Consider the following 14,789-nt stretch of genomic DNA (forward strand, 5'->3'; position numbering starts at 1 on the left):
CGATAGGCCTTGTCAGTTGATGTCCAAACAAATCGACTTTGGCTATATGATTCCCCGGTTTTCGATGCCGGAGGTGTGTGGTCAAAACTTTAAAATTGAACACACTTTTCTCAGCCATAGCTTGAGTTACTTTCACATACTTAGGTTTAAATGAAAGTTCATATTCCTTTATTTCTTCCGAATAAGAGTTCCTGCAGTGAGATTACAAGGTGATGAGTGGCAGAATGTTCAAACTAAAATATTAAATGCACCTGTACGAACATGTGCTCGTATTGATAAAGGAAACACAACACATGCACATATAAGGCCGTGTTGGATTTCGTGCACGCGGCAAAGAAAACGAAAACCTGAGCTCGGATTTGAAGCAGCAACCGAGTTCATTGTCATTGAGCACACATGTGCACGTGGTTCTATTCGTGTTGCAGAACCAGATGCACATAGGAATGTTTGCTACCGATGTGTAATTTTGAATGACAGAATGAAAGGATTTCAAAGGATTGAAATTTATTTGAAATGGCATGGAATCAGGAATCAGAACAAATTGGCTCAAATGGCACGTTCCCCTTGATATTTGGATATTTGTGACTTGCCATCAATTTGTTTTTAGCATCATTTTCCCGATGTATAAGAGGGAAGGATTGAAAGGAAATGGTGAGGGTTGGACTAGGAGGATGGGAAAAATTTACGACACAAAAACACATAAATGCAGAAGTAAATTCTGCACCCCAAAGGGATGCTGAACAATCTGCTGAGGATCACATTTAGTGGAAGCAGAAGTAAATTCTGAACCTCTACGAGGTCCCGAACAGTCTGCTGTTAATCAAACCTCCAACCCCCGAGGGGATTTAGAGATCTTACAAAAGCGACACCATTCTGCACTCCCGGAAGAATGCAGAACGACTCGCAGTATGTACGAGCAGAAGTAAATTCGGTACCCCCTAAAGGATGCCAAACAATCTGCTAAACCCTATTTAAGGTGAATACAGAAGGGATCCATTCACTCCAGGAAGAACGATGAACCCTTCTGACTATAGCTCCTTACCACATTGGGTGAGAAACGAGAGAATATCCTTCAATTTTAGCTCCGCATACACAGACTCAACCATGTATGGAGAACCAAAAACCCGGATACGTAGCTGCGTCAATGCGGGACAGTTACATATCAGATGATATGAAGTACCATAATCGCATTCACACAAATCACACGAGTAATACTCAGCACGTTGAATAGTAGCCATGTGATAATTGAGTTTGCAATGTCCAGTCAGAGCTCTGACCAGAATACTGCAATGATACTTGGAGAAATGCAGTAGACAGTAGACAGGCCATTTCGCCAAAAGAGTAATTTCGCCGAATCCTAACTTCGTCTTCAAATCGTAATTGGAATTGATTTAAAATAAAGACAAATGAAATATGATAACGTAAACGCCTGTTTTCTTGACCTAAAATTGTTCTTCTTGAATGAAAATTGATTCTTGTCTTCTTGAATAAAGATTGCACCTCATGAACCTCAGAACGGAATTCCAAAGACAACTTATTGACTATTAGCTACTAAGCATCAAAACAATTGCATAGGTGTATCTATCAGGCAAATGTATGTGGTCTTTTCCGTTTATTAAGTTAAAATGAAAATATGTTAGTTTATTTTCATTTTGGTTCATGTGCTCGTTCGGACCTAACTAAACCAAAGAAAATTAAGGCTTTGTGCCGCCGAGCCATCTTGGCTTCGGTTTCGTGGCTCCGCCACATCAGTTATACAGGAGACATAACATACAGGAGACATGACCCTTTCGGCGAAATGACCCCCTCGGCGAAATGGTGTTCGGCGAAACGATTTTCGGCGAAATGGTTTTCAGCTTCACATTTACGGGAAGTTCTGGTTTTTTGTTTTAATTGAAAGAAAAGTGCAGATAGAATGGATGGTTCCGACGTTTCAAGAAAGAAGATTTCAGCGTTGAACATAGTCCTCACTCTGGACAAATAAAAAAATCGAAGACAAACAGTTTGTCGAGCGTAGTGTTTGCTACAATCGCATTAATCAGATGATGGCATTAATAGACTTTATTTATCAACCAAAAGAAACGAAAATTTAAAAAAAATACGTGCTTAAAGGAGCACTTATCATGGGAAGTAATTGTCCCGATAGTTCGTTCCCAGCGCAGTCATGAGAGCTGTTATTTACCCATCAAATCTCGCATCCCGTATGCATTAATATTGCACTGATTCATATAGCGGCGGAAGCCTAAGTTCGGGTCGAGACACCAGATAAGCTGGTGCTGATGGCAATGTAAATTAACTAGCAAGGACCATGACGAAATGCGAAGGAACAAAACATAAACAAACTCCAAAAGGGAACGATAACAAATATCGGTTAGAACTTGCTCTCGGAGGGTTGTGGTAATAAAGTCATAAATGCATCTCTAACGAAGGATGCAATAAATCGACGATCTAGTAACCGTCATGGAAACATCTGGTGAAATAATTAACATGCTCTTCAAGCATACAGATAAGGTGCCGCATATGTTTAGATAGGACGGCTAAGCAAGATTTGAACTTGAACTTGAACCTTCTAGGAGGGCCCTTGCAGCCGTTAGGGAATAGAGTGGGATAGCACGAAATGCAAGTGCAACCATCTAATCAAATCTTTATGTAGTAGTGAGGCACCAGGAATTTGTTTACCGTGCTGACGAATGGTAACGTCAGCATCTAAGGAGAAAGGGAGATAGTAATAAATGTTGCACTGCATGTCGTGCAACATCTTTAATATTTTACCATAAGATTCATGTATATATAGTTTAAGGAAATTAAAAATAAATCAGTCATCAGTTACCAGAGAAAACGGTCGTTCGCATTCATCACTAGAAAGAAAATTCCCGGACGAGCCCCCACCAGAAGAAGTCATCCTCCCCTAGAAGGAAGCATCATCGCCCAGGAAGTAATTCTCTCTAAGAAGAGAATTGTATAAGTATAATTTACTTCAACAAATATTTCTTCCTTTCCCTTCGCAGGTACAGTCCGCTGGAGAACCGTAGCCAGCATAAAAGCGTACTTCCGCTCTTATGCCCTACTTGCTTCTCCCCGGATATCCGAAAACTTTAATCGTAAAGTCTTAAGGCAAATTAAAAAGAATTTGCGACAGGGAACAGTCAGTCGCTCTGACGGCTGACATTTTGGTGGCTCCAGAGAGGAGCGTATCGCAAATTCTTTTAACTTGCTTAAGCTTTATCAAAAGACTCTGGAATAGTTGCTTTAAACTATTTTGGAGAATATTTGTTGAAAAAAAAAAATATTATTATCATTGCCATCAGCAGTAGATAATTTGAGTTGCGGGAACTTCTAAATAGATTAACATAGCAATTCTCTGTACTAAAATGGAGTTTGTGGCTAATCCAAATGGACATTGTCGCCTTTGCACGAAGAAAGATCGTGCAATGGTCGAAATGATAACTTGCGATGAGTGCGATAGGTGGTTCCATTTATCTTGTGTGAATCTTGATAAACGGCCACCAAGACCAGAGGACTGGTACTGTATGAAATGCCAGCAGCGTAAAAAGGAATACGCTGCAATGACGAAGGACTTGGAAGTGACAAATATGGCACTCCAAGCAAAAAATGGCAGCAGCAGGGCAATTATTGAGCTGATGAGAATACACGAGAGGACCATGTTATCCCTCGTGACTTCCATTCAGAATACGAGCATGAAAGAAGACGCAATGTCAGTAAATTCAGGAAACTCGATTGAATGGAAAAGTTATTATGAAACCTTGCCTAAGATTATCGGTAATGCCAGAGGAATGGAGCAACAACCAAAGCTGCACCGATATGATATGCTGCAGCCAAGTACGACTGGTGGAACAACTGGAATTACAATAACCACTGGCTCAGAAAAGAACACAAGCGATTCTGAAGAGTTAGAGTGTGATAGTAATGAAAATGATTTTGTCGGATTCGATGAGGACGTCGCTGGTAGAGAGAACGGAATGTTAAGTTCTCCAAGATCCTCAAGTTCGATTTCCGATTTCACAAATTCTGAAAAAGTCCAAGAACTGGAAGCAAATCTTTGGTCGTCTACGGAAGCATATGGGGAAAATGTGGTTGCCTCGGTGAGAAGTGTCACATTAGGATCTTCCGACGAACAGAACAAAATGAAATCTGTTGTTGGTATGGCACCAGCACCTGGGAATGCATTTGACAACAACGCTAAAGTATTAGCTATGTCTACGATGGTGACTAAGAGAAAAGTCACCGCTCCTGTCAATGCTCTCGATGAAGCCTTCAGTGTACCCTTTGAATATGAATGGAAAAGGGAATTGGTTTATTATGCCAAGTTGGATGGCAATAGTAAAGATACAAATAATTATATCATCATGCCACTACACGGGGGGTTAACGTCGGATAATTTTACGTTTAAGAAAGATTCCGTGGGTGGATCATCAGATGAAAAAATTATACGAAGTGCCAAATCATATGGATTAACGCCTCGACGTTCTCTGAACTCCTTACCTATACCAGAACCACTACCAGGCAACAATTTGGGTAAACTGCTCAAAGAAACAAGTTCACCGCCATGTGTGTCGTTGGTATGTGCATCCGTAAGTCGATCAGGTACAACTCCTTCATTGCGCTCGAATTCGCAAACCCCTCCTGAATCAAGAGAAATAAGGACTGGTTCCCAAGCTACCTTTGTGTGTCGAATGAGGAACCAGGTAGCGAACCACCTCCGACTGTGGAAAAATGTTCGATTGAAGAATTCGCTCGTTAATGATTGGACTGAATTGGAAGATATTTTCAAAAAAAAAAACGGCACAAAGTATTCAAACATCAAATTTATAGATGTCAGGGCATTCTCTGTTTGGAGAAAAGTATGCAGAGACTAATATTTTGAATGGAAAATATCAATTTTATTACTTCCAAACATAACTTGGATCCTGCTTGGACGATGAAAGACAAAAAAAAAAAAAAGGTTAATGTTCAAAATTGCTGAAATAGAAGCGTTTTCAAAGGAAATGAAAAATATGCCGCGATATGATATTCAAAACGAAGAGGAGAGAAAACAAACAAGGGACTATGTGCCCAAGGAAGACTGCTTGAGGAAATTATATCCCTTCATAGACGACAAAAATGGGGTCATGAGGGCACGAAGTAGATTGGAGTATAGTGCTCATGTAAACCATGAGCAAAAATACCCCATAATATTACCTCAAAAAGGCCATATAACTAATCTGCTTGTGAGGCGTTATCATGAGGAATGCTACCATCAAGCAGATGAAATTGTTATAAGCAATCTGGCGCTACGTTTTTATATTATAAACGCGAGAGCTGTATTAAAAAATGTAAAAAGTTGTTGTCAGAAATGCATTCTGAATACAGCTCATGCAGCAGTACCTAGAATGGCGCCTCTCCCGCAGGTACGAACTAATTTAAATTCGTTTCCATTCCAGTTTAGTGGAGTGGATTATTTCGGACCGTTTTACGTTCAAAGGGGTAGAAATGGCAAGGAAAAAAAATGGGGTGTTATATTCACCTGCCTAGTTACTAGAGGGATACACATCGAAATGGCAGAAAATTTGAGTACCGATGCCTTTTTCGTATGCTTTAGGAATTTTCAGTGTCGCAGAGGTAAAGTAACTCAGCTTTACAGCGACAACGGAACTAATTTCGTTGGAGCCGAAAGAGAGTTGAAACGCCTCCTACAAGAACTCGACACAAGAATGAGACAAGGAGAAGCCGCAGAGTTAGAAATTTCATGGGTGTTTAACCCTCCAGCGGCTCCACATTTTGGAGGCGTATGGGAGAGGTTAATAGGAATAGTAAAGAAGGCGCTTGGTGTCATGATAGACGATATGTCTAAAAGGACACCTACGAGTGAAGTGCTGCGATCAGCCTTTATTCAAGCGGAGTGGTTCGTTAATTCACGTCCTTTGATACATAGAGCTTTAAAGGATGTGAATGATGAGCTATTAACCCCCTTCCATGCGATTTTAGGAAGGCCGGGACAATATGCACCACCCTTCGAGATTGATCCAAAACCTTACGATAAGAACTCGCAGGCAAGGATTCAACACGCCATGAAGGTATTTTGGGATAAATGGAAGAAAGAGTATCTTCCAACACTTATCACCAGAGAGAAATGGACTGGAGATGTCAAACCAATTAAGACTGATGATATAGTCTTAATGGTAGATAATGAAGAACCACCTGGACGGTGGTTGAAAGGACGTGTTGTCAAATTAATCATTTCTGATGATGGCGTAGCTAGACAAGCTGAAGTTATCACCGGAAAAGGTACTTTTAGGCGCGCAGTTGCTAAACTCGCGATATTGGACGTCGAGAGGAAGGATTTAACTCCTGAGCCGACGCAAAGTAAACAAGAATCAGAGCATGTAATAATGCACGTATCTGAAACTGAATCCGCTGATCCTAAGTTTGAAGATCACCGGATTGAAATGAAACGAGAAATTAACAATATTTCTCAATCGGGCAAAAAGAAAAGACCAGTTATTCGTTTTTCTCCTCGTTCTGTACTTGCAGCTATGTTAACTACAGCAGCAGTTCTCAGCACGGCGAATTCCTTATTAGTAACACCGGTCGAGCAAGATGGGGTATTTCTCGACCACATAGGAACTACTTTTATGAAACGGGGCATATGGCGGACGAATATAAATACGTCGATATCGCCGAATGAAGACCGGGAATTGATCGAAGGCATAAGATGTAATATGTCAGCAACAAGGAAGCGCATGACCAAGGACATAAAAAATGAAAATATGAATAGAATTTTGAGCGTCTTCGACAAATTATGCTCGGATGCAATTTCCGAAATTGATTATGAGCGAACAAGATCTCGACGCTCAAAAGGGATATTTGGATTCTTGTGGAGCTTCCTATTCGGTGAAAATGACATCGAAACTGAACTAAAAGCAATGAGAATGCACGACAATGAAAAAATACATCAGTTATCTGAGTCGTTAGTTCAATTAAATGGAAAGACCACTGAGATGGGAAATACCTTAAACGATCAATTCTACGGTCTGATGAAGGAAACAAACCACCTGAAGCAAAAGTACGCCCTAGGTGAAACGGAGTACTTGGAAAGTCGTTTGATCGAGATAATCATGCTTTCTCGAGAGACTATTGACGCAGTGCTTCACAAGTACAAAAGGATGAGATCATATCCACTTTCGACGGAAGAACTTACCGCAACGTTCGACAACATCTCGTCAACATTGCCAGCAGGACTAACAGTTCTTCGACAATCCTCATTGGTAAAATATGAAACGCAGCAGATCAATGGGACTATCGTAATCGCAATGTACACTGTAGTTGTCAGCAAAACAGTGTACGAAATGTTTCGAATTATTCCTGTACCTCATATGGAAAATCATGCCATCATTGATATAGGAAAACCACGCATACTGATTGACCATAACGGGGAATATTTCTACCCAACTACGGAACCAGTACGGATGAACCAAACTCATTTTATCGTGGAACCTAGCCCGGTTCATAAGGAGCTTGACTGCGTATCTGGACTAGTGGCACACAAACTTTCGAAAAGCCACTGCAATATTACGCACCTATCGCCACCATACGCCGAGATGATTTCACTCACGGATGAGAACCAGGTGCTTTACTTCGCCAGCGACACAACTAGTATTATAATTCACTGCAAGAATTCTATTATAGCGCCACCATACAAGGTGGCTGTAGTTAAATTAGATTTCGATTGTAAAATCCAAAATAATAAGAGTGTTATATATGGATTCGTGAATAGGGAAGAAAGGCGGACAAACTTATTCTTTAAAGAAAGAATTCAGATTAATTTCAATTTAGAGAAGAATGAAACGGCATTAGCAGAATTAAATAAGCCTGCGAATCCATTTGACAACAAAATTTTCACTATAACAACGGATGATTATAAGGAACAAGATATAGGTGAACCCATTATTGAATATGTATTAGTGGGTGTAGGATTGTTAGGTATTATGTATGTGGTAGTATATATTTATCTACGAGTTAAAAAATGTAATACAACACGAAATTCCAGAAGACCGGCGGAGTGTTTGTTTCCACTTCCGCGAAATACAGCTGAAAGCTCGTTATAAAAAAAATAAGGTCTTTGCAATTATTTATAGGAATAATAAACTTAACAGAGAGGACGAACACAATTTGAAAATTTAAGAGTAAACACCAATATTCCACGACAGTCGCTCGATTATCAATAAAGGTAATTCTTCAGGAAGATTTACGGGGCCAGAAATGTCGAGCGTAGTGTTTGCTACATTCGCATTAATCAGATGATGGCATTAATAGACTTTATTTATCAACCAAAAGAAACGAAAATTTAAAAAAAATACGTGCTTAAAGGAGCACTTATCATGGGAAGTAATTGTCCCGATAGTTCGTTCCCAGCGCAGTCATGAGAGCTGTTATTTACCCATCAAATCTCGCATCCCGTATGCATTAATATTGCACTGATTCATATAGCGGCGGAAGCCTAAGTTCGGGTCGAGACACCAGATAAGCTGGTGCTGATGGCAATGTAAATTAACTAGCAAGGACCATGACGAAATGCGAAGGAACAAAACATAAACAAACTCCAAAAGGGAACGATAACAAATATCGGTTAGAACTTGCTCTCGGAGGGTTGTGGTAATAAAGTCATAAATGCATCTCTAACGAAGGATGCAATAAATCGACGATCTAGTAACCGTCATGGAAACATCTGGTGAAATAATTAACATGCTCTTCAAGCATACAGATAAGGTGCCGCATATGTTTAGATAGGACGGCTAAGCAAGATTTGAACTTGAACTTGAACCTTCTAGGAGGGCCCTTGCAGCCGTTAGGGAATAGAGTGGGATAGCACGAAATGCAAGTGCAACCATCTAATCAAATCTTTATGTAGTAGTGAGGCACCAGGAATTTGTTTACCGTGCTGACGAATGGTAACGTCAGCATCTAAGGAGAAAGGGAGATAGTAATAAATGTTGCACTGCATGTCGTGCAACATCTTTAATATTTTACCATAAGATTCATGTATATATAGTTTAAGGAAATTAAAAATAAATCAGTCATCAGTTACCAGAGAAAACGGTCGTTCGCATTCATCACTAGAAAGAAAATTCCCGGACGAGCCCCCACCAGAAGAAGTCATCCTCCCCTAGAAGGAAGCATCATCGCCCAGGAAGTAATTCTCTCTAAGAAGAGAATTGTATAAGTATAATTTACTTCAACAAATATTTCTTCCTTTCCCTTCGCAGGTACAGTCCGCTGGAGAACCGTAGCCAGCATAAAAGCGTACTTCCGCTCTTATGCCCTACTTGCTTCTCCCCGGATATCCGAAAACTTTAATCGTAAAGTCTTAAGGCAAATTAAAAAGAATTTGCGACAGGGAACAGTCAGTCGCTCTGACGGCTGACACAGTTAGAGAAATTACTCGATGAAGATCCGAATCAAATGCAGAAGAAACTTGCAGAATCAGTTAAATTAGCTCAACAAGCACTAACTGTACGATTAAAATCCATGTAAATGATTTAAAAGAAAGACAATTTGGTGCCCTATGAACTGATACCGGTAGGAGTTCGGCCTCATGTCCAGCGATGTCAGATCTACGGAAATCTCCGTAGATCTACGGATACGAACAGATCCGTAGACAAAATCTACGAAAATTGGATTGTTTTATACGGAAATCTACGGAAATTTGAATTTATCAACGAAGAACTACGGAAACTAGTTTTGTCTGAAGAGCAAAAAAAAAGCTTTTCACCGCGAGAGCTTCCGAGAAAAATACCAATCTACGGGAATGACGTTACTACTCTCTGGCATCTGGTTTTCCAAATATTTTTCAAGACTTTCGCGACATGAGTCATTATTAAATATTTGGAAATGCACAAGTGGGATATTTTGTGGCACCCGCCGTATTCTCCTCACATTGCTCCTTCTGATTACGACGATCTGGCAGGTCATTGGTTTACTTCTTTCACAGAAACCGAAAATTAGCTTCAATCTTGTATTACCTCAAAAGGCGAAACATTTTTTCAATACGGAATTCGAAAATTGCCTGAGAGGTGGGAAAAAGTATGGACGGCGATGGACGATACTTTGAATAATCATTAAATTCCTTTAAATTTGAAATAAATGCATTCTTGACCCAAAAAAATGTACCAAATGCCCTTTCGGTGTACTTTCCATTTGCATGCATTTTTCCCGTTTTCGTTCAGTACAGTACGGCTCCGGTGTTTGGGATCATTATCTTCTTGCAAAATCCAGGTCTCACTTTTTGTGATAAAATGTGTTTCGGCAGTTGATAATAGAGCTATAATTCTTATAGATATCAACCATTTTTGGGCATTTGACGTAAAGACAAACCAGGATTATAAGCCAGTTGTCGTATGTTCGAGCCCTGACTTGGAAGGATTCTTAGTGTCAGTAGGATCGTAGCACCAGCCATGCAATGATTCTGTACGCTAAGAATCGCCTGCGAAGTCTGTTGAGACAGAAAGTCAGATTTTACAAAAGGCATGTAATAACAAAACTTTGCTTACAAGTCAGGATTGTGCGAAAACAGAGGCACGATTCGTTTTTCGCCCTTTTTACTCATTTTTTTCTACCGAACCACGAACCACGAACCACGAACGGTATTGTATGTAACTGGTTCAAATTAGAAGATAACGAGTTGATACGCTCTATTGTACAAAACAGATATGGTTTAAATAGAAAACTAATCATAAACTTAATATAATATAAAATAACGATACTTTAAATCAAAACGAAAAAATACTTTCTGATTATTTGATGATTACTTTATGATTACTGGATTATTTCGAGATATTTTCTGATTACTTGGATTACTCTGAGAATAAATGTGATTACTCAGATTACTTAGGATTACCAATGATTTCTTTTGGATTCCTAATGTAATCCATCGATTACTGGATTACTCGCAAAAAATCGGAGTAGTCCTGGATTAAGTCTCATCACGATTGTCATTTGGAAACCCTTGAGATAAACCTTACAGAGAATTTTTTAGTGGAAAATGGAAGGAAACGAAAACGACCCAAAAATATTTAAATGTCAAAGTGATTCCAATCTGGTTCTAAAAATATCGCGTGTTATCTCACATTTAACATTGGACCATTTTAAGAAGAATTTTGACATTTTGAACCTGAAAGTGTAATAGCACAATATTTTATTTTGATTGCTTTTGCAATTGTTTAATAATAGGACGAATATTGGACCACGGATAGGATGAATAAAAATCCATTTAGATGAAATTAGAAACAGAGTTGTGAGCATATTAAAAGTGTTTTCAGCTGTTTTTTTTTATTTTAGTTCAATTTCCAACAAATGTGAAGCAAGGCGAATTAATCAGAAATATTAAACAGTTACAGTTGATTTTAGTGGCTAAATAATTTTTTTGAGGTAACGTCCTTACAAATGTGATGAAATATTAAAAATGTAAATAAATCTGTCTCATTGCTTTTTGGGTAAGTTGTATAAGTAAAAGAAAACTTATTTGAATATGTTCGTTTGAAAACAGATTTCAAAATCGCAATCGCAGAATTTATAAAGCAGAATGACTTCAAAGCCTCTTGTTTTTCTTCCTCCGGTCCCTCGAAGAACGCTCTGTTTTGGAAGGATGTGGCATCGTGCTGATTCACGAAATCGGTGAAGGGGTGGTCAACATTGATGTTTTTTGTACTGAAGATGGCACATCTTTTCGGAACTTTGTCCAAAAGAAAAAACATCTGAGCGATTGTGAAGGAAAAGTTTCGAAAAAATTGGAAAGTCTTCGATAACGACAAGGATTTGAAGAAGAGTTTGTCAAAAAGATGGAATAAGTGTTGCATCTGACTTAAAGTGATTTTTTGATGATCATTTTTGTCTGCTCGATATGTCTATTAGTGTGAGAATTCACATAGTTTCCGAAAACACTTTATAAAAAAAATCTCCTCCTATCAATCATACAATAGAATATTTGTTTATTAATTTCTTATTCAGTTCATCCGACAATAAATGGTCTTAATGAATACAATGTAGTCAAGCTATAAAATTGTGAATTTATTTGTAGGTTTACCAAAACCGAAGGGATGTTCAACAGTGCCAAATGTTCTTCTTCATGCTTTTATCGATTTACTAAATCCAAACGCTAGAGCTGGAAATCGAATTTGAATATTTTTATGGGACTATCACACCTGTTAATTTGAATTTTTTTATGAAAATCTCATATGAGTTTTTAGGGTCCGAGACTATCTTGATCTGCAAACTAGAGAAATTTATTTATATGAAGACCCGCTACTTATTATATAGTGGCTTATGAAAAAAAAACTGTTGAAATTGACCGTTTTGCTCTAAGCACCCTATCTCCGGAACCGGAAGTTGTTTCTGAATAAAATATAATACCAGCAATAGTGAAAAGGCTTACGAATTGGATTGTGGTTTATCTGTTGAAAAATGGTATCATTAAACAACTAATCTCAACAGAAAGTGACGGTATATTTATTTCAATACCCTTGAAATCTTTTCGCTAACAGAGTTTAAAGCATTATCATATTACCATTTCCACTCCCATCCAAATAGGAAATAAACAATTTTCACGAAGGACTTACTTAGTTCATTCCAAACAAGTCTGCAATTAAGAATTGAAATGCTTTCCTTGCAATAAAGAAATACGTACGGCATAAAGCCAATGTTTTTCTACCGCCTCAATTCAGTCTTTTGCGTGATGCATGATGCTTTAGAAAGTCTATTACTTTGCATACGACACATACAAGCCCCTTTGTCTGCAGCAACGACAAAGAACGAAAAGCCTTACATAAACTATATCATTTGGTTCATTTCCAGCGTCGGATGCGTCTCTTATTTCAAACGCAGCTCCGCCGGTCGGATCTTCCCAGCACGATGATATGACTATTTTCCGTTTGCCTGTCTGAAAACATTCACGGAAAGTGATGCCTTACGCCACCGGTTGAAAGCATTTCACATTTTCATGAAATCGTTGTTATTTTGACTGGTTGGTTTTCTTACTTCGGAGTACGGTGTGTGTGTGTATGTATGTTTGATGAAATGCCTACAGTGTACTTACATAATTGTTTACGATTTTTCTCTTCGAAAGTAAGTATTCAAAGAGAAATTTGACTGTAATGTGTACGTCTTTCCCCATGTTTTCATTTGCAGCGCTGTTTTTGGAATTTGATTTTTATTTAGTATATAATGCTTCATTAAGCAATAGCACTAGAGACCGCCCATTGCTACTCCGTCGTTGATCAAGATAAATTAAGGCTACAGAATGGTAACATGTTGTAGCAACATGCTCGGGAGTAACACGTTCTTTCACATTGTGCTACGTCCGAATGCAGATTTACTTGGGAAAGAAACGGTTGTTAGTTCGAAGCATTGCCTAGAAACTAAATATATCTTTGCACTTCAACATACATCACAGAAAATAGTAGTTTGTTAGTAATTGTAATAATAATATTAGCATGTGTATATTACTATGCATTGGATTTATATTGTGTTATGTATTATATATTACCTTTCTATGAGGTTATTGGTTGACAGTCCATCAACGCTATTCTTAAACAATGCAGGAGATCTACAAAGTAGTAATCTGGAACGTAAAGTTCTGTCCAGTTAGAGTCCGGAATCACTTTTTGTGTTGCAACGGCACGGAAAGTGACCACTGCGAGAATTCTTACCCAAGTAACAATTTTTGTTACGCTAGCTTGTTTGTGACTAGTTTGCAACCAGATATTTGAGTGATTGTTACTAACATCTAACCACTTGCATGACTCAAAAAGCGCAGTTTCTACTAGTTGTTAGGTCGGCTAAAAATAAGTTGTCCTTACGTTGTAATGTCATACTGAAAGAACTTATCTTTTCATAACTTGAAAATAACTTGTTTTCAAGTAAACTAGTTGAAACTTAGTCGCCATCGATATTATAAACATTGAATGAATACAGAACACTTTTTTATCATCAATAAAAAAGCAGAAGAGTGCTTTAAATCACAAACTTGATACAAGGTACAAATTTCACAACGATTTTAAAACTGTCAAGCGGAATTAAATTTTACTTAACTGTTTTTTATGCGCCGTCAATCAAAATCTGTTTATAAAGATATAAAAAATAAACAGCAAAATAACCCTATGTTCAGAATGCTCAAAATTATTCCAAGTAGAGTGATTTCTCATCATTTTAAATTCATATATCATGAGAATTATAGAATTATCACAACCGATGTTCAATCCCTATATTATTTTCTTCGTGTTTATGACAGTGCATAGAACAAAAATGATTATTCTGCCTTTCACTATTTTCGGCAAAAAGTAGTTTTGAAAAAAGTAATATCTTGGTTTTATTTATGTTTCACACACTTCTTGAGACTCCATATTGTGTTCGCCATATTCAAGCCAACAAAGGTTGTTTTGTTTGCATTTTCGTTATCATAACGTTGGGAAAACCAACCGATAACCGTCTGAATCGATGAAGAAATTATATGTTAGAATCTTATAATATCTAAGTTATTACTACATCAATTCACAGTAACGATTTACATATACGCTTACGTATTTATAATGGTTTCGCAACGGAAAATAAACCTTTTTTTAACTAGTAGCTAAAAGCATAGCTGTGATTAAAGATATGTTAGAATCAAGTAACGATAACTTATAAATGATAGTTAGTTCAATGTTTACGTTATAAAGAAACATTGCTGTCACCTTGTTTTAACCAATATAACATAAAAACCATGTTCGTGCTCTTGTTGCAACACAGTTGGGTTAAGT

The 14,789-nt window shown here is 38.0% G+C and overlaps 2 protein-coding genes across 2 annotated transcripts in view; one reads left to right on the forward strand and one right to left on the reverse strand.

The window, feature by feature from the left end:
• Nucleotides 1–14,789, reverse strand: part of LOC131439654 (uncharacterized) — a 211,035-nt gene that overhangs the window by 176,380 nt on the left and 19,866 nt on the right. The gene's annotated exons all lie outside the window — the stretch shown is intronic.
• LOC131439653 (uncharacterized) lies at nt 2,028–9,094 on the forward strand. The gene is made up of 2 exons (XM_058610942.1): nt 2,028–2,935; nt 6,532–9,094. Exon 2 carries the CDS (start codon nt 6,534–6,536, stop codon nt 8,103–8,105), a length of 1,572 nt encoding a protein of 523 aa, XP_058466925.1. The 5' UTR covers nt 2,028–2,935; nt 6,532–6,533; the 3' UTR covers nt 8,106–9,094.

This window comes from Malaya genurostris, chromosome 3 (genome assembly GCF_030247185.1).
Source record: "Malaya genurostris strain Urasoe2022 chromosome 3, Malgen_1.1, whole genome shotgun sequence".
Taxonomy (NCBI): domain Eukaryota; kingdom Metazoa; phylum Arthropoda; class Insecta; order Diptera; family Culicidae; genus Malaya; species Malaya genurostris.

Bases quoted from the DNA above. Each gene is read 5' to 3' on its own strand.
- LOC131439653 (XM_058610942.1), top strand. From the start codon at position 6,534: ATGTTAACTACAGCAGCAGTTCTCAGCACGGCGAATTCCTTATTAGTA.